Consider the following 21063-nt stretch of genomic DNA (forward strand, 5'->3'; position numbering starts at 1 on the left):
TAGAAAACCCCCCCGAGAAAGCCCCCCTCCCCACACCCCCCCCAGAAACCCCCCCCCACACACACCCACCCCCCAGAAACCCCCCCCCCCACACCCCCCCCCCAGAAACCCCCCCTCCCTACCCCCCACCCCCCAGAAACCCCCCCTCCCCACACTCCCCCCCCCCCCCCAGAAACCCCCCCTCCCACACACCCCCCAGAAACCCCCCAGAAACCCCCCCTCCCACACCCCCCCCCCAGAAACCCCCCCTCCCCACACCCCCCCCCAGAAACCCCCCTCCCCACACCCCCCCCCAGAAACCCCCCCTCCCCACACTCCCCCCCCCCCCCAGAAACCCCCCCTCCCCACACCCCCCCCCAGAAACCCCCCCTCCCCACACTCCCCCCCCCCCCAGAAACCCCCCCTCCCCACACTCCCCCCCCCCCCAGAAACCCCCCCCTCCCCACACTCCCCCCCCCCAGAAACCCCCCCTCCCCACACTCCCCCTGCAGAAACCCCCCCTCCCCACACCCCCCCCCAGAAACCCCCCCTCCCCACACTCCCCCCCCCCCAGAAACCCCCCCTCCCCACACTCCCCCCCCCCCCCCCAGAAACCCCCCCTCCCCACACTCCCCCCCCCCCCAGAAACCCCCCTCCCCACACTCCCCCCCCCCAGAAACCCCCCCCCCACACTCCCCCCCCCAGAAAGCCCCCCCAGAAACACCCCCTCCCCACACCCCCCCCCAGAAACCCCCCCAGAAACCCCCCCTCCCCCACACTCCCCCCCCCCCCCCAGAAACCCCCCCTCCCCACACTCCCCCCCCAGAAACCCCCCCCAGAGACCCCCCCACCCCAGAAACCCCCCCCTCCCCACACCCCCCCCCCAGAAACCCCCCCTCCCCACACCCCCCCTCCAGAAACCCCCCCCAGAAACCCCCCCTCCCCACACTCCCCCCCCCCCCAGAAACCCCCCCCAGAAACCCCCCCTCCCCACACTCCCCCCCAAGAAACCCCCCCTCCCCACACTCCCCCCCCCCCCAGAAACCCCCCCCAGAAACCCCCCCTCCCCACACCCCCCCCCCATAAACCCCCCCCCAGAAACCCCCCCTCCCCACACACCCCCCCCATTAACCCCCCCCCCAGAAACCCCCCCTCCCCACACACCCCCCCCATTAACCCCCCCCCCAGGAAACCCCCCCTCCCCACACTCCCCCCCAGAAACCCCCCCTCCCCACACACCCCCCCCAGAAACACCCCCCTCCCCACACACACCCCTCCCCCAGAAACCCCCCCTCCCCACACTCCCCCCCCCCCAGAAACCACCCCTCCCCACCCCCCCCCCCCAGAAACACCCCCCTCCCCACACACACCCCTCCCCCAGAAACCCCCCCCTCCCCACACACACCCCCCCAGAAACCCCCCTCCCCACACACCCCCCCATAAACCCCCCCAGGAAACCCCCTCCCCACACTCCCCCCCCCCCCAGAAACCCCCCCTCCCCACCCCCCCCCCATAAACCCCCCCCAGAAACCCCCCCTCCCCACACTCCCCCCCCCAGAAACCCCCCCTCCCCACACCCCCCCCCCATAAACCCCCCCCAGAAACCCTCCCTCCCCACACTCCCCCCCCCCAGAAACCCCCCCTCCCCACACCCCCCCCCATAAACCCCCCCCAGAAACCCCCCCTCCCCACACACACCCCCCCTCCCCACACACACACCCCCTCCCCACACACACACCCCCAGAAACCCCCCCTCCCCACACCCCCCCCCATAAACCCCCCCCCCAGAAAACCCCCCCCCCCAGAAACCCCCCCTCCCCACCCCCCCCCCCAGAAACCCCCCCCTCCCCACACACCCCCCCCCCAGAAACCCCCCCTCCCCACACCCCCCCCCAGAACCCCCCCTCCCCACACCCCTCCCCCAGAAACCCCCCCCCCATAACCCCCCCACACACACCCCCCATAAACCCCCCCCCCAGAAACCCCCCCTCCCCACACCCCCCCGCAGAAACCCCCCCTCCCCCACACACCCCCCCCCCCAGAAACCCCCCCTCCCCACACCCCCCCCCAGAAACCCCCCCTCCCCACACCCCTCCCCCCAGAACCCCCCCCCACACACCCCCCCCCATAAACCCCCCCACACACCCCCCCCAGAAACCCCCCCTCCCCACATACCCCCCCCAGAAAACTCCCCCGAGAAAGCCCCCCTCCCCACACCCCCCCCCAGAAACCCCCCCTCCCCGCACCCCCCCCCCAGAAACCCCCCCCTCCCCACACACACCCCCCCCAGAAACCCCCCCTCCCCACACACACCCCCCAGAAACCCCCCCTCCCACACCCCCCCCCAGAAACCCCCCCTCCCCACACCACACCCCCCAGAAACCCCCCCTCCCCACACCCCCAGAAACCCCCCCTCCCACACACACACCCCCCAGAAACCCCCCCTCCCACACCCCTCCCCCCAGAAACCCCCCCCCATAAACCCCCCCACACACACCCCCCATAAACCCCCCCCAGAAACCCCCCCTCCCCACACCCCCCCGCAGAAACCCCCCCTCCCCACACACACCCCCCCAGAAACCCCCCCTCCCCACACCCCCCCCCAGAAACCCCCCCTCCCCCACACCCCTCCCCCCAGAACCCCCCCCCACACACCCCCCCCCATAAACCCCCCCCACACACCCCCCCAGAAACCCCCCCCTCCCCACCCCCCCCCCAGAAACCCCCCCTCCCCACATACCCCCCCCAGAAAACTCCCCCGAGAAAGCCCCCCTCCCCACACCCCCCCCCAGAAACCCCCCCTCCCCGCACCCCCCCCCCAGAAACCCCCCCTCCCCACACACACCCCCCCCAGAAACCCCCCCTCCCCACACACACCCCCCAGAAACCCCCCCTCCCCACACCCCCCCCCAGAAACCCCCCCTCCCCACACACACACCCCCCAGAAACCCCCCCTCCCCACACCCCCCAGAAACCCCCCCTCCCCACACACACACCCCAGAAACCCCCTCCCCACACACACCCCCCCATAAACTCCCCTCCCCTCAAACCCCCCAGAAACCCTCCCTCCCCACACTCCCCCCCAGAAACCCCCCTCCCCACAACCCCCCCCCCATAAACCCCCCTCCCCACACCCCCCCCCCATAAACCCCCCTCCCCACACCCCCACTCCCCCCAGAAACCCCCCCTCCCCACACACCCCCCCCAGAAACCCCCCCTCCCCACACACCCCCCCCCAGAAACCCCCCCTCCCCACACACACCCCCAGAAACCCCCCTCCCCACACACACCCCCAGAAACCCCCCTCCCCACACACACCCCCCCCATAAACTCCCCTCCCCTCAAACCCCCCAGAAACCCTCCCTCCCCACACTCCCCCCCAGAAACCCCCCTCCCCACACCCCCCCCCCATAAACCCCCCTCCCCACACCCCCCCCCATAAACCCCCCCTCCCCACACCCCCACTCCCCCCAGAAACCCCCCCTCCCCACACACCCCCCCAGAAACCCCCCTCCCCACACACCCCCCCCCAGAAACCCCCCCTCCCCACACACACCCCCAGAAACCCCCCCTCCCCACACACACCCCAGAAACCCCCCCTCCCCACACACACCCTCCCCCACACCCCATAAACACCCCCCCCAAACCCAAACCCTCCCCACACACACACCCACCCATAAACCCCCCCACCCCCTCTCCCCCCACCCCATAAACACCCCCTCCCCATAAACACCCCCTCCCCCAACACTCCATAAACCCCCCCCTCCCCCAACACTCCATAAACCCCCCCTCCCCCAACACTCCATAAACCCCCCCTCCCCCACACCCCATAAACACCCCCCTCCCCCACACCCCATAAACACCCCCCAAACCCCCCTCCCCCACACCCCATAAACACCCCCCACACCCTCTCCACCACACACACCCCCATAAACCCCCCAACCCTCTCCCCCACACACACCCCCATAAACCCCCCAACACCCCCCAAACCCTCTCCCCCACACACACCCCCATAAACCCCCCACACCCTCTCCCCCACACACACCCCCATAAACCCCCCACACCCTCTCCCCCACACACACCCCCATAAACCCCCCAACACCCCCAAACCCTCTCCCCCACACACATACCCAAACCCCCAAACCCTCCCCACACACACCCCAACCCCATAAACACCCCAACCCTCTCCCCCAACACCCCAAACCCCCCAAACTCCATCCCTCAACCCACACCCAAAACCCTCTCCCCCAAACTCCCTCAACTACCTCCCCCCTAAACTCCCCAAACCCCCTCCCCTAAACTCCCCAAACCCCATCCCTCAACCCACTCCCTAAACCCTCTCCCCCAAACTCCCTCAAACAGCTCCCCAAACCCTCTCCCCCCAATCCCCCACTCCCTCAACCTCAGTCCCCAAACCCCCTCCCTCAACCCCCTCCCCATACTCCCCAAACCCTCTCCCTCAACCATCTCCCCCAAACTCCCCAAACCCCCACTCCCTCAACCTCTCTCCCCAAACCCACTCCCTCAACCCCCTCCCCATACTCCCCAAACTCATTCCCCCAACTCAATTCCTCCAACCCCACACCCCCAAACTCACTTCCCACTCCCCCAAAAACCCCAAACTCACTCCCCTAACCCCACTCCCCCAAAAATCCAAAATCACTCCCCCAAAGTTACTCCCACAACCTCACTCCCCCAAACCCACACCCCAAACTCATTCCCCCAATTTCACTCCACCAACCACATTCCCCCAAGCCACTCCACCAAGCACACTTCCATCCCCACACCCGAAACACCCCTCCCCCACTCCTCCAAACCCAATCCCAAAACACAACCCCACTCCCACTACCCCAAACTGACTCCTCCAACCCCCAAACCCACTCCCCCAACCCAACTATATCAAGCCCCCTACCACATTCCCCCAACCTACTCCCCCAAACTCACTCTAGCAAACCCACAACCAGACTCCAACAAATCCCCAAACTCATTCCCCACTCCCCGGACCTCACTCCCCCAAACCTCCAAACTCATTCACCCAACCCCACTCTCCCAAACCACCAACCCCATTCACCCAATCCCACTGCCTCCAACCCCCAACCCCTCTCCCCCAAAACCCATTCCCCCAAACCGCCAACCCCACTACCCCAAAGCCCCAATCTCACTCCCCCAATCTCACTCCCACAACCCCACTCCCCAAACCCATTCCGCCAATCCACAAACCCGTGCCTCCTAGCCCCCAACCCCACTACCCATACCCAAACACCCAACCCCACTCCCTCAAACCCACTGCCTCACTCTCCCAAACTCACTTGCCCATCCCCTATCCCCCAACTCGACTCCCCCAACACCACCCCCACTCCCCCAACCCAAGCCCCACTCCCCAACCCCATCCCCACTCCCCGAACCCCTCTACCCCAAGCTTCCAATCCCACTACCCAAACCCAAACACCCAACCCCATTGCTCCAACCCCACTGCCTCACTCCCTCAAACTCACTCGCCCAACCCCACTCTCCCAACTTCACCCCCACTCATCCAACCCCATCCCCACTCCCAAAGCCAAACAATGAACCCCAATCCCCCAAAACTCACTCCCCCAAATCCACTCCCCCAAACTCACTCCCCCAACCCTCACTCCCCCACTCCAGTCCCCCAAACTCACTCCCCAAACTCACTCCTACAATCCCACTCCCCCAAACTCACTCCCACAACCCCAAACCCGATCCCCACTCCCTAAACTCACCCCCCCAACCCCACTCCCCCAGCTGCTGCAGTGAGGTGTTCCATTCCCTTCCGCCTGTCACCGGTTCTTGGACCTCGGAATTACAAGAACAAAATTGCACGCCACAAACAGGCTTTGCTCAACTCAAACTCGTTAGTTTATTGGATCAACAAAACCCCAGTCCAAACCCTTCTATGATTTGACTGAAACTTACAATCACCCATGCGGCTCCCGTTCCCGATGCTGATCGTCGGCCTGGACCTGGAAATGACCGGTTTCCGACCTTCTTCCCTTGACTGCAGCCTCCGCAGTGTGAACCCCTCAGTGATTGGCCTGGAACTTACAATCACCCACGTGGCCGGTCATTACTGATGTTGATCGTGGGCCTGGATCTGGAGGTGACTGGTCTCCGTCCGTCTTCACCTGACTGCAGCCTCCACATGCTGCTGTTGTACCTTCTTATAGTGTTCCAGTCACGCAAACCCCCACCCAGGCCTCATCCGTGGTTTCAGCGATCAATCTGTTAGATTGCTTGACATTCACACCGTTTCATCTGGGCGTCTCGGTGATTCAAAACTCCTTAGTTGTGCAGAGCTGTGAGGTCGAGAGACAACTCCTTATCTCATCTCCCGCTACCTGCACAGAATCAGGACAATGTGGGTATTCCTCACTGTGATGGGCCCTTGGCTCACAGCATTGTTCAGGTGTGAAAGGCCTTCACTACTTGTCCGAGAGTGAGCATAGCTCAGAGGCTCAGTTTGAATTTTTTTTATTCATTCATGGGATGTGGGCGTCCCTGGTGAGGCCGGCATTTATTGCCCATCCCTAATTGCCCTTGAGAAGGTGGTGGTGAGCCGCCTTCTTGAACCGCTGCAGTCCGTGTGGTGAAGGTTCTCCCACAGTGCTGTTAGGAAGGGAGTTCCAGGATTTTGACCCAGCGACGATGAAGGAACGGCGATATATTTCCAAGTCGGGATGGTGTGTGACTTGGAGGGGAATGTGCAGGTGGTGTTGTTCCCATGTGCCTGCTGCTCTTGTCCTTCTAGGTGGTAGAGGTCGCGGGTTTGGGAGGTGCTGTCGAAGAAGCCTTGGCGAGTTGCTGCAGTGCATCCTGTGGATGGTACACACTGCAGCCACAGTGCGCCGGTGGTGAAGGGAGTGAATGTTTAGGGTGGTGGATGGGGTGCCAATCAAGCGGGCTGCTTTGTCCTGGATGGTGTCGAGCTTCTTGAGTGTTGTTGGAGCTGCACTCATCCAGGCAAGTGGAGAGTATTCCATCACACTCCTGACTTGTGCCTTGTAGATGGTGGAAAGGCTTTGGGGAGTCAGGAGGTGAGTCACTCGCCGCAGAATACCCAGCCTCTGACCTGCTCTTGTAGCCACAGTATTTATGTGGCTGGTCCAGTTAAGTTTCTGGTCAATGGTGACCCCCAGGATGTTGATGGTGGGGGATTCGGTGATGGTAATGCCGTTGAATGTCAAGGGGAGGTGGTTAGATTCTCTCTTGTTGGAGATGGTCATTGCCTGGCACTTGTCTGGCGCGAATGTTACTTGCCACTTATCAGCCCAAGCCTGGATGTTGTCCAGGTCTTGCTGCATGCGGGCTCGGACTGCTTCATTATTTGAGGGGTTGCGAATGGAACTGAACACCGTGCAGTCATCAGCAAACATCCCAATTTCTGACCTTATGATGGAGGGAAGGTCATTGATGAAGCAGCTAAAGATGGTTGGGCCTAGGACACTGCCCTGAGGAACTCCTGCAGCAATGTCCTGGGGCTGAGATGATTGGCCTCCAACAAACACTACCATCTTCCTTTGTGCTCAGTATGACTCCAGCCACTGGAGATTTTTCCCCTGATTCCCATTGACTTCAATTTTACTAGGGCTCCTTGGTGCCACACTCGGTCAAATGCTGCCTTGATGTCAAGGGCAGTCACTCTCACCTCACCTCTGGAATTCAGCTCTTTTATCCATGTTTGGACCAAGGCTGTAATGAGGTCTGGAGCCGAGTGGTCCTGGCAGAAACCAAACTGAGCATCGGTGAGCAGGTTATTGGTGAGTAAGTGCCGCTTGATAGCACTGTCGACGACACCTTCCATCACTTTGCTGATGATTGAGAGTAGACTGATGGGGCGGTAATTGGCCGGATTGGATTTGTCCTGCTTTTTGTGGACAGGACATACCTGGGCAATTTTCCACATTGTCGGGTAGATGCCAGTGTTGTAGCTGTACTGGAACAGCTTGGCTGGAGGCGCAGCTAGTTCTGGAGCACAAGTCTTCAGCTCGACAGCTGGGATGTTGTCGGGGCCCATAGCCTTTGCTGTATCCAGTGCACTCAGCCGTTTCTTGATATCACGTGGAGTGAATCGAATTGGCTGAAAACTGGCTTCTGTGACAGTGGGGATATCGGGAGGAGGCCGAGATGGATCATCCACTCGGCACTTCTGGCTGAAGATGGTTGCAAACGCTTCAGCCATGTCTTTTGCACTCACGTGCTGGACTCCGCCATCATTGAGGATGGGGATGTTTACAGAGCCTCCTCCTCCCGTTAGTTGTTTAATTGTCCACCACCATTCACGACTGCATGTGGCCTGCAGAGCTTTGATCTGATCCGTTGGTTGTGGAATCGCTTCGCTCTGTCTATAGCATGTTGCTTCCGCTGTTTAGCATGCATGTAGTCCTGAGTTGTAGCTTCACCAGGTTGGCACCTCATTTTTAGGTACGCCTGGTGCTGCTCTTGGCATGCTCTTCTACACTCCTCATTGAACCAGGGTTGATCCCCTGGCTTGTTGGTAATGGTAGAGTGAGGAATATGCCGGGCCATGAGGTTACAGATTGTGCTGGAATACAATTCTGCTGCTGCTGATGGCCCACAGCGCCTCATGGATGTCCAGTTTTGAGCTGCTAGATCTGTTCTGAATCTATCCCATTTAGCACGGTGGTAGTGCCACACAACACGTTGGATAGTGTCCTCAGTGCGAAGACGGGACTTCGTCTCCACGAGGACTGTGCAGTGGTCACTCCTACCAATACTGTCATGGACAGATGCATTTGCGACAGGTAGATTGGTGAGGACGAGGTCAAGTAAGTTTTTCCCTTGTGTTGGTTCGCTCACCACCTGCCGCAGGCCCAATCTGGCAGCTATGTCCTTCAGGACTCGGCCAGCTCGGTCAGTAGTGGTGCTACCGAGCCACTCTTGGTGATGGACATTGAAGTCTCCCACCCAGAGTACATTCTGTGCCCTTGCTATCCTCAGTGCTTCCTCCAAGTGGCGTTCAACATGGAGGAGGACTGATTCATCAGCTGAGGGAGGGCGGTAGGTGGTAATCAGCAGGAGGTTTCCTTCCCCATATTTGACCTGATGCCATGAGATTTCATGGGGTCCAGAGTCAAAGTTGAGGACTCCCAGGGCCACTCCCTCCTGACTGTATATCACTGTACCGCCACCTCTGGTGGGTCTGTCCTGCCGGTGGGACAGGACATACCCAGGGATGGTGATGGAAGTGTCTGGGACGTTGGCTGAAAGGTGTGATTCTGTGAGTATGGCTATGTCAGGCTATTTATACATTGTCTCGATATTAATGTTCACTCAGGGATCATTATTTGAACCCTCACACCCAACCCCACTCCGCCAAACCCACTGCCTCACTCCCCCAAACTCAGTCGCCCAATCCCACTCGCCCAACCCATATCCCACTTCCCCAAAACCCCAACCGCACTCCCCCAAAACACACACCCATAACCCACTCCCCCAACCCACAACCCCACACCCCCAAAACCCCAAACTCACTCCCAACACCCCGAACCCTGCTCCCCCAAACCACAACCACACTCCCCCAAACCCACTGCCTCAAACCGTCAACCCCACTCCCTCAAACCCCACTCCCTCAAACCCCACTCCCTCAAACCCCACCCCACCACTCCCTGAACCCCAGTCCCCCAAACCTCATTATCCCAAACCCCCAAACTCACTCCCACAAACCCACTCCCCTGAACGTAACCCCCAATCCCACTTCCCAAACCCACTCCCCCAAGCTCCCAACCCCACTACCCAAACCCAAACAACCAACCCCATTCCCCCAAACTCACTCTCCCAACTCCATTCCCCACAACTCACTCCCCCAAACTCACTCCCACATCCCCACTCCCCCAAACTCAGCCCCCAACCCCACCCTCCCAAACTCACTCCAACCCCACTCCCCCAAACCAACTCTCCCAAACTCACTCCCCAAAACCCAATCCTCCAAATTTACTCCCCCAAACTCACTCCCACAACCCAGAAACCCACTCTGCCAAACCCCCAAACTCACTCCCCCAACCACCCAACCCCACTCCCCCAAACTCACTCCCCCGAACTCATTCCCGCAACCCCACTCCCCCAAACTCACTCCCCCCAAACTCATTCCCCCAACCCCACTCCCCCACTCCCCCAAACTCACTCCCCCAAACTCATTCCCCCAACCCCACTCCCCCGAACTCATTCCCGCAACCCCACTCCCCCAAACTCACTCCCCCCAAACTCATTCCCCCAACCCCACTCCCCCAACCCCACTCCCCCAAACTCACTCCCCCAAACTCACTCCCCCAAACTCACTCCCCCAAACTCACTCCCCCAAACTCACTCCCCCAAACTCACTCCCCCAAACTCATTCCCGCAACCCCACTCCCCCAAACTCACTCCCCCCAAACTCACTCCCGCAACCCCACTCCCCCAAACTCACTCCCCCCAAACTCACTCCCGCAACCCCACTCCCCCAAACTCACTCCCCCAAACTCACTCCCCCGACCCCACGCCCCCCAAATTCATTCTCCTAACCCCACTTCCCTAAATTCACTCTGCCAACCCCATCCGCCAAACCCTCAACCCCACTCCCCATAACCGAATTCTCCAAACTCACTCCCCCAAAAATCCCCGGGTGTGGGATTTATGACCCCACAGGTAAGGTAGTGAAGGCCATTAAACTCCCCGGCACCCTGAGACCCTGAGCACTCAGCACACGGTCGGCGGTGGTGGACGTGGTTACCCACCCCGACAAATTCCCCGCCCCCATACCATCTGCTCGGATTCCATGTTCACCTGTAATTCTTGCACCGTTGCTAGGGAGAATTTTAGAAGTCACGGGCACTCGGGGCGATTACTACATACACAAGGTCAAAGCCCATTCAAAGACAAAGTCCAAGTGGGAGGGCAACCAAAAGGCAGACGAGCTGGCCAAACAGGGGGCCAGGGAAGGAGTATTCTGGGATCTGTACAGAGCAGGTCCGGTAGCAGCAATCCGGGACAAGGGAGGCACACAGGGGGTAGATTTAGCCCCAGACTTAACACAGGTCCAAGCGCAGGATCCCGTACTTAAGGCCGTCCTTGTAAAAAGGGAGAACGGCGAACCGGTAGAGGGTCCGTCCGGGGCAGTGGACATCACGGTTAAGGTGGGGATGCTTTTCGAGGGGGATCGTTGGATAGTTTTTTGTTAAAGTGATCCTGTAAAAAGAGAAGGAAATCGTGGGGAGGCCCTAATGAAAGGGTGACCAGGAGTTTCTCTGCCTGTAAGTGTGTTGAATTGAATTGTTTGTCTGGCCTAAGAAACGGGACACCCCAGGTGTAATTGATCAGTAACGGACGGTTTGGTTGAGACCCACAATGCACCTCCCGCAGTGAAGACGATGAAATTTGTGATATTTCTGGTTTTGATGACGAAATATCAAATCCAATACCCCCGAGAAAGAACTGTGCTGTTTGGCAAGCTTGTGGGAGTGGTTTAGGGGATAGGATTGACTGGCAGGAGTTTTGAGCCAGGCTAACCTGACTGAGGAGCAGACGGACATTTCACACGGACAGGCTGGGTGGGAGGGAACCCAGGCCGATTGACGTCACCACCATTTAACATGATTACTGGGAACAATACCCCGAGAGGGAACTCAGAGACTCTCAGTCCCAACCGCAACTGGTGGAAGGCAGGAGACGGCCGGCCCATTGTCTCCCAGGAGAGAAGCCAGTTCAGCGAGATCGGTTTGAGATTGAAACCCATTACCTGCTAATGGGGGCCATCAGCTCAGGAAACGACAGACACCCAGTAATCAGCACCCACTGTCTCTCCAGGAGCAAGGCCTGGGAGCGGGAAAACGAAATAGCATTTTCACAAAGATTTCAAAGGTTATCAATATATTGATCAGTATTGGTGGGAGAAAAGATGAGGGGTTTTGGGGATATAAGGAACCGTTTGGCAACAGTTCCTGGCTCGGCTCTGCTCTTGGCTCGGCTCTGCTCGTTCTGCTCTCTGCTCTGCTCTCTCTGCGCTCTCTGCTCTCTGCTCGCTGCTCTCTCTGCGTTCTCTGCGCTCTGCTCTCTCTGCTCTCTCTGCTCTCTGCGCTCTCTGCTCTCTCTGCGCTCTCTGCTCTCTGCTCTGCCCTCTCTGCGCTCTCTGCTCTGCCCTCTCTGCGCTCTCTGCTCTCTCTGCGCTCTCTGCTCTGCGCTCTCTGCTATCTGCTCTGCTCTCTCTGCTCTCTCTGCTCTGCTCTCTCTGCTCTCTGTGCGCTCTCTGCTCTCTGCTCTGCTCTCTCTGCGCTCTCTGCTCTCTCTGCTCTGCTCTCTCTGCTCTCTCTGCTATCTGCTCCCTGCGCTCTCATCTCCTCGCCATCAATCTACAGCGAATCTCCCGAGTGGGGCTCGGCTCGATTCAATGGAACACCGCCAGAAGCTGACGCTGCTCTTCATCCCTCATCAACGGACCTCGACTCAAACTGGAACTTGGACACCGTGTCGGGGGTACGGAACCAGGAGCGAGACGTGCAGGAAGAAGCTGCGAGCAACAACGGGCAATCGGGGTGGGCACATTGCCTCCGCCCACACACCCACAAGACCACTGCCCTGTGTGAGGGGGTGATTGTAAATCCCAACCAAACCTTCAAGGGTTTTAGTGCTGGGGGGGTCCTGTGTTAGTTTATTTCACGGGAGGGGTTTCTCCTATTAGGCCGGGGTAATTTAGCACGGGAGGGTTTATTGGACAAACCAGGGTTGTACTGTTTGTGCTGTTTACTGGTGTTATTGTTAATCTTATTAAACACAACATGGTTGAGCCCGAAATCGTGTGTCCGAATCTGATCTGTCCTCATAATCCCCATCGTTCCAGGACTGAGAGTAAGAGGTTGTTTTCGGTACGCCCGAGAAAACCACTTCCGATGAGGTCACTTCTCCTACAAGAGGAGAAAGTACAGACATGCGAGTGAGTGAGGGTGAAGTGGCCAGCCGATGAATGCATTGCTTTAGGTGAGGCTGACCGTGAAAGAGGTGCATCAGAGGGTGAGTATCAGACAGAGACATCACATTGGATCAGGATTGGGGTGAGTGGTAGTGGTCGGGTCACAAATGGGGAGGTGAGGAGGTGCTCAGAAAGTGAAGGTAAGTTGAGGATGAGCCTTAAGTGGGTGTGAGGAGTGATGTGATGGAGTGATGTGAGGAGTGATGTGATGGAGTGATGTGAGGAGTGATGTGATGGAGTGATGTGAGGAGTGATGTGATGGAGTGATGTGATGGAGTGATGTGAGGAGTGATGTGATGGAGTGATGTGATGGAGTGATGTGATGGAGTGATGTGATGGAGTGATGTGAGGAGTGATGTGATGGAGTGATGTGATGGAGTGATGTGATGGAGTGATGTGATGGAGTGATGTGATGGAGTGATGTGATGGAGTGATGTGAGGAGTGATGTGATGGAGTGATGTGAGGAGTGATGTGATGGAGTGATGTGATGGAGTGATGTGATGGAGTGATGTGAGGAGTGATGTGATGGAGTGATGTGAGGAGTGATGTGATGGAGTGATGTGATGGAGTGATGTGAGGAGTGATGTGAGGAGTGATGTGAGGAGTGATGTGATGGAGTGATGTGATGGAGTGATGTGATGGAGTGATGTGAGGAGTGATGTGATGGAGTGATGTGATGGAGTGATGTGATGGAGTGATGTGATGGAGTGATGTGATGGAGTGATGTGAGGAGTGATGTGAGGAGTGATGTGAGGAGTGATGTGATGGAGTGATGTGAGGAGTGATGTGAGGAGTGATGTGAGGAGTGATGTGATGGAGTGATGTGATGGAGTGATGTGATGGAGTGATGTGATGGAGTGATGTGAGGAGTGATGTGAGGAGTGATGTGATGGAGTGATGTGATGGAGTGATGTGAGGAGTGATGTGAGGAGTGATGTGAGGAGTGATGTGATGGAGTGATGTGATGGAGTGATGTGATGGAGTGATGTGATGGAGTGATGTGATGGAGTGATGTGAGGAGTGATGTGAGGAGTGATGTGAGGAGTGATGTGATGGAGTGATGTGATGGAGTGATGTGAGGAGTGATGTGAGGAGTGATGTGAGGAGTGATGTGATGGAGTGATGTGATGGAGTGATGTGATGGAGTGATGTGAGGAGTGATGTGATGGAGTGATGTGAGGAGTGATGTGATGGAGTGATGTGATGGAGTGATGTGAGGAGTGATGTGAGGAGTGATGTGAGGAGTGATGTGATGGAGTGATGTGATGGAGTGATGTGATGGAGTGATGTGAGGAGTGATGTGATGGAGTGATGTGATGGAGTGATGTGATGGAGTGATGTGATGGAGTGATGTGATGGAGTGATGTGAGGAGTGATGTGAGGAGTGATGTGAGGAGTGATGTGATGGAGTGATGTGAGGAGTGATGTGAGGAGTGATGTGAGGAGTGATGTGAGGAGTGATGTGATGGAGTGATGTGAGGAGTGATGTGATGGAGTGATGTGAGGAGTGATGTGAGGAGTGATGTGATGGAGTGATGTGATGGAGTGATGTGATGGAGTGATGTGAGGAGTGATGTGAGGAGTGATGTGATGGAGTGATGTGATGGAGTGATGTGATGGAGTGATGTGATGGAGTGATGTGATGGAGTGATGTGAGGAGTGATGTGAGGAGTGATGTGATGGAGTGATGTGAGGAGTGATGTGAGGAGTGATGTGATGGAGTGATGTGATGGAGTGATGTGATGGAGTGATGTGATGGAGTGATGTGATGGAGTGATGTGAGGAGTGATGTGATGGAGTGATGTGATGGAGTGATGTGATGGAGTGATGTGAGGAGTGATGTGATGGAGTGATGTGAGGAGTGATGTGATGGAGTGATGTGAGGAGTGATGTGATGGAGTGATGTGATGGAGTGATGTGAGGAGTGATGTGAGGAGTGATGTGAGGAGTGATGTGATGGAGTGATGTGATGGAGTGATGTGATGGAGTGATGTGAGGAGTGATGTGAGGAGTGATGTGATGGAGTGATGTGATGGAGTGATGTGAGGAGTGATGTGAGGAGTGATGTGAGGAGTGATGTGATGGAGTGATGTGATGGAGTGATGTGAGGAGTGATGTGAGGAGTGATGTGATGGAGTGATGTGATGGAGTGATGTGATGGAGTGATGTGATGGAGTGATGTGATGGAGTGATGTGATGGAGTGATGTGAGGAGTGATGTGATGGAGTGATGTGATGGAGTGATGTGAGGAGTGATGTGATGGAGTGATGTGATGGAGTGATGTGATGGAGTGATGTGATGGAGTGATGTGAGGAGTGATGTGATGGAGTGATGTGATGGAGTGATGTGATGGAGTGATGTGAGGAGTGATGTGATGGAGTGATGTGATGGAGTGATGTGAGGAGTGATGTGAGGAGTGATGTGAGGAGTGATGTGATGGAGTGATGTGATGGAGTGATGTGATGGAGTGATGTGATGGAGTGATGTGAGGAGTGATGTGATGGAGTGATGTGAGGAGTGATGTGATGGAGTGATGTGATGGAGTGATGTGAGGAGTGATGTGATGGAGTGATGTGATGGAGTGATGTGATGGAGTGATGTGATGGAGTGATGTGATGGAGTGATGTGAGGAGTGATGTGATGGAGTGATGTGATGGAGTGATGTGATGGAGTGATGTGAGGAGTGATGTGATGGAGTGATGTGATGGAGTGATGTGAGGAGTGATGTGAGGAGTGATGTGAGGAGTGATGTGATGGAGTGATGTGATGGAGTGATGTGATGGAGTGATGTGAGGAGTGATGTGAGGAGTGATGTGAGGAGTGATGTGATGGAGTGATGTGATGGAGTGATGTGATGGAGTGATGTGATGGAGTGATGTGATGGAGTGATGTGATGGAGTGATGTGATGGAGTGATGTGATGGAGTGATGTGAGGAGTGATGTGAGGAGTGATGTGAGGAGTGATGTGATGGAGTGATGTGATGGAGTGATGTGATGGAGTGATGTGAGGAGTGATGTGAGGAGTGATGTGAGGAGTGATGTGATGGAGTGATGTGATGGAGTGATGTGATGGAGTGATGTGATGGAGTGATGTGATGGAGTGATGTGATGGAGTGATGTGAGGAGTGATGTGAGGAGTGATGTGAGGAGTGATGTGATGGAGTGATGTGATGGAGTGATGTGATGGAGTGATGTGAGGAGTGATGTGAGGAGTGATGTGAGGAGTGATGTGATGGAGTGATGTGATGGAGTGATGTGATGGAGTGATGTGATGGAGTGATGTGATGGAGTGATGTGATGGAGTGATGTGATGGAGTGATGTGATGGAGTGATGTGATGGAGTGATGTGATGAGTGATGTGAGGAGTGATGTGATGGAGTGATGTGATGGAGTGATGTGATGGAGTGATGTGATGGAGTGATGTGATGGAGTGATGTGAGGAGTGATGTGAGGAGTGATGTGATGGAGTGATGTGATGGAGTAGCCTTCACACTGCAGAATGTGTGTGTGAGGGGGGGAGGGGTGGGTGATGTGCACCATGGAACTCAGGAGAATCAGTAAATGTACTCACTTTTGCTGACCTGGTTAGATCATTGAACCGTTTCCTGCACTGGACCCACAGCTCCTGCTGGTCACCTCCTCAGCCACCTCGAGCCAGGCCTTCTGGGTGGCCGAGGCAGGGGGCTTCCTCCTGTCAGCCGTGTAGAATATTTCCCTCCTCCTCCTCCTCACCCCGGCCAGCAGCACCTCAAGTGAGGCATCACTAAATCGGGGAGCTGCCTTGCCCCTCTGCTGCTCCATGCTGCCTGGTTGCTCCTTTGTGCAGCAAAAGCCATTGGTGTGAGGGCCCTTTAAATACATGAAGTCGAGCTGACAGCCTGTCATGCGGGTAAGCAATCCACAGCTTTCGGACCCGGAAAACCCGGAACCAATGTTAAGGACCATCAATTAACTCGCGATCATGTGGGGAAAGGTAAGGACTTATCATTCGGCTTTCCTGCCTATTGAACCCCCCCCGACCCCGACCTTGACCCCACTGCCATCCCACCGGCCTGTTGAAATCAAGGCCAGTGTGTGTGAGAGGGTGGGGAGTTGGATGGGGTACAGTGTGTGTGTGAGAGGGTGGGGAGTTGCATGGGGTACAGTGTGTGTGTGAAAGGGTGGGGAGTTGGATGGGGTACAGTGTGTGTGTGAGAGGGTGGGGAGTTGGATGGGGTACAGTGTGTGTGTGAGAGGGTGGGGAGTTGGATGGGGTACAGTGTCTCTGTGAACTGGGGGTGGGGAGTTGGATGGGGTACAGTGTGTGTGTGAAAGGGTGGGGAGTTGGATGGGGTACAGTGTGTGTGTGAGAGGGTGGGGAGTTGGATGGGGTACAGTGTGTGTGTGAGAGGGTGGGGAGTTGGATGGGGTACAGTGTGTGTGTGTGAGGGTGGGGAGTTGGATGGGGTACAGTGTGTGTGTGAGAGGGTGGGGAGTTGGATGGGGTACAGTGTGTGTGTGAGAGGGTGGGGAGTTGGATGGGGTACAGTGTCTGTGTGAGGGTGGGGAGTTGGATGGGGTACAGTGTGTGTGTGAAAGGGTGGGGAGTTGGATGGGAGGTAATTTTAACCCCCAAGAATGGGTGGGTTGGGGGCGTGTGGGTGGTTAAAATAAAATATTTTTGGAGCGGGACCAAATCCCAGCTCCAACACGCCCACTTCCGGGTTTGCCCCAGATGGGTTGGATGCGTGCATGCGATAGACACCTCGATGTCCCGTCCCCACTTAAAGCTAGTTGACTGATATTTAAAGTGCCAATCAATGTACTTAAAGCATTTAAGGAGATTAAAATTTTGTGGATTCAGCAAGAGAAAATGTTTTAACTTATACTGAACATGGCACCATTGGCCTCTGAAACACACCATGGAAACAGAGACAAGTTGCAGCCGACCCTCATTTGGACCTTTAAACCAGTGATTGACGCATGAAGAAAAGGTGAGTTTTTGCAGCAGGACAATCAGTTCTCTCAGACAAACCTTTGGCCGGGAATTCTTCGTGTTTAGACTGAGATTTCTTTGTTGAGACTGAGAATTCTTGTGTTCAGACAAATTTACCTACTTTTTGGACCCCCTCAAACTGACGACGTCAGGATGGGGGGGTGCAATGGATGTATTCCACGGTACATCCGAGGAGGAGGCTCCTCACCATCCGCAGGCATGTCGTGCAGTTCTGGGATCTGCAGGCCCACAAGACAGAGGTTTTTTTTTTATTCGTTCATGGGATGTGGGCGTCGCTGGCAAGGCCGGCATTTATTGCCCATCCCTAATTGCCCCTTGAGAAGGTGGTGGTGAGCCGCCGCCTTGAACCGCTGCAGTCCGTGTGGTGACGGTTCTCCCACAGTGCTGTTAGGAAGGGAGTTCCAGGATTTTGACCCAGGGACGATGAAGGAACGGCGATATATTTCCGAGTCGGGATGGTGTGTGACTTGGAGGGGAACGTGCAGGTGGTGTTGTTCCCATGCGCCTGCTGCCCTTGTCCTTCTAGGTGGTAGAGGTCGCGGGTTTGGGAGGTGCTGTCGAAGAAGCCTTGGTGAGTTGCTGCAGTGCATCCTGTGGATGGTACACACTGCAGCCACAGTGCGCCGGTGGTGAAGGGAGTGAATGTTTAGGGTGGTGGATGGGGTGCCAATCAAGCAGGCTGCTTTGTCCTGGATGGTGTCGAGCTTCTTGAGTGTTGTTGGAGCTGCACTCATCCAGGCAAGTGGAGAGTATTCCATCACACTCCTGACTTGTGCCTTGAAGTGCACCACAAGGACCTGGAGAAGAGCAGACTGGGGACCAACAGAGGGGCCGAGATCGCAGGAGGCACTACCCATGTGAGAGGTTCTACAGGCAAAGGCTGAGCTTCTTGGAACTCTTTGAGGAGCAATGCCTACGAAGGCTCAGATTGAGTCACCAGGTGATCGCAGACATCTGCAGGCTCCTTCATGAAGTGCTGCTCCCAGCTTGGTGGCCACGCATGGCTTGTTTGCCAGGGCCTCCGACGACTTCAACTTCCCATCGACGACATTAGCCAGGCTGAGAGGGCAGTGGGCCTCTCTAGTTGGCTTCCCACTGGTACAGGGTGCAATTGAGAGTACACATGTAGCAATCTGAGCACCTCCACATGAGTCAGGACTGTTCATCCATCGAGAGGGATAGCACTCCATCAGTGCACAGCTGGTTTGCGACCACTGGAAGAGGTTCCTGCAGGTGTGAGCCAGATTACCTGGCAGCTGCCATGATTCCTTCATTTTACAACATCCCGGCCCTCTTCTCCGCACAAGGCGGAGTTAAGGGCTGGCTCCTTGGAGATGTGGCTCGTGACACCTGTGAGAAACGAGGCACAGCAGCATTACAACGACAATCACATCACCACCAGGTCTGTCACTGAACAAGCCACAGGAATACTGAAGATCCACTTTAGGGACCTGGATTGATGTGGGGGAGCCTAGTTTACAAAACCTTCGCCTTCCTCTTCCTAGTGCTTCTACTTGGTGCATCCCCTGCAGTATCAGCAGAGGTAGTGGCAGGTCGCTCAGATTCATGCCCTGACTCCTTAGATGCTTTCAGCCTACGCCCTCTGGGTTTTGGAGCCTGTGAGGGCCCCTCCAAAGACTACTCCACCTGCACATGTGCAGGGGCAGACTCGGACATCGGGAGAGGAGGCAGCATTGCAGGTACTGATTCGGTGGGGGCAACAGGCATGGGAGACATGGGAGTGCTTTGAGTGGCGTCCCCACTTCCATGTCCCCTTTCGTCATCACCCCTCTCCCGGGCCGACGTAACATCACTCCCACCACTGTGCTGGACAGCAGGTGGGTGAGGAGATGTGGCACTTTCTAAGGCCAGCGATGAAGTTTCCACCTGCCTGTTTAAGGCTGCAGACATGTTGGCATCCAGAGTCTGCATAGCCATTGTCATACGAACATACGAATTAAGAGCAGGAGTAGGCCATTCGGCCCCTCGAGCCTGCTCTGCCATTTGATAAGATCATGGCTGATCTGATTGTGACCTCAACCCTACTTTCCCGTCTACCTACTATAACCTCTGATTCCCTTGTTAATCAGGAATCTACCTGTCATGGCCTGACTCATTTGAGAGCCGTGCTTGAAGATCAATGGGGGCTGCCACTCTCTCCATTGAAGACATTCCCGCAGTTACCTGCGCCACCAATCCACTAGCGATGGAGTTGGGCTCCTCCATCCTATCCGCTGTTGTGGAGTGTGTGTGGCACCTTTTCCATTACCTCACAAAGGTGGAGCTGCACCTCCATCATTCCCACTCTCAGCGATGGCCCCCAGGGTTCAGCATCTGTGTCCAGCTGAGCTGAGCTTGGAGAGGAGTGCTCCCCGACACAGACTCTCCACAGCTGCCCCTGCCTCCAGTGTCTGCTCGTGCTCACTTGTGAGTGGTGAATCACCAGGTGACAACCCAACTACCTGCCTAACAGGACCCACTAAGGTGTGAGTATCTGCGCTGGTGCATGGCTGGATGTGATGTGACGGTGCACCCTCACAGGAATTGAGCTCCTCTGAGGAATCGCCCTCTTCCATGGCACCTGCCTCCTCACCAATCCATGAAGGCCCTGGAAGAGAACGTAAACCAATATCAAATAATCACTGGAGAAGTTACAGTCTTTTCAATGACCATAATGAGGTGTGGAACAGTTCAATCATTGATAACATCCGTTCATCATGTGTATGAAGGATGTTAAAATTCTGCCACCAACCGTTTGCGGGTTGCCAGTCTCGCCATCTCCAACGGCCAGGCATTCAACCGTGTGACTTATGTCCACGGCCTCCTCCTCTGCATCTGTCAGGATCACGATTTGCGGCGGCCCCGTTCAGTCTGACTCCTCTCCCACACATTTCTCACTCTCTTCTCCTACAAGGGGCAAAAGAACAGACGTGTGACTGAGTGAAGGAGATGTGGTCACCCAATGGATGCATTGCTTTGGGTGAGGCTACCAACAAAACAATGCATCAGAGGGTAAATATCAGACTCAATAATCACATCGCATCAGAATTGGGGTGAGTGGGAGTGATGGGTTCACAAATGGGGAGGTGAGGAAGTGCACAGAAAGTGAAG

General features: G+C 56.5%; 1 protein-coding gene across 1 annotated transcript in view; it reads right to left on the reverse strand.

Moving 5' to 3' along the window:
• nup85 (nucleoporin 85) overlaps window positions 1-20178 on the reverse strand; it is a 75138-nt gene extending 54960 nt beyond the window's left edge. The window contains exons 1-2 of the mRNA XM_068004459.1: window positions 20051-20178; window positions 18890-19047 (exon numbers count right to left, since the gene is read on the reverse strand). Of these exons, the coding sequence (XP_067860560.1) occupies window positions 18890-19047; window positions 20051-20178 (286 nt within the window). The remainder of the gene's footprint in view (window positions 1-18889; window positions 19048-20050) is intronic.
• Window positions 20179-21063: the final 885 nt, after the last annotated feature.

This window comes from Heptranchias perlo, chromosome 23 (assembly GCF_035084215.1).
Source record: "Heptranchias perlo isolate sHepPer1 chromosome 23, sHepPer1.hap1, whole genome shotgun sequence".
NCBI lineage: Eukaryota > Metazoa > Chordata > Chondrichthyes > Hexanchiformes > Hexanchidae > Heptranchias > Heptranchias perlo.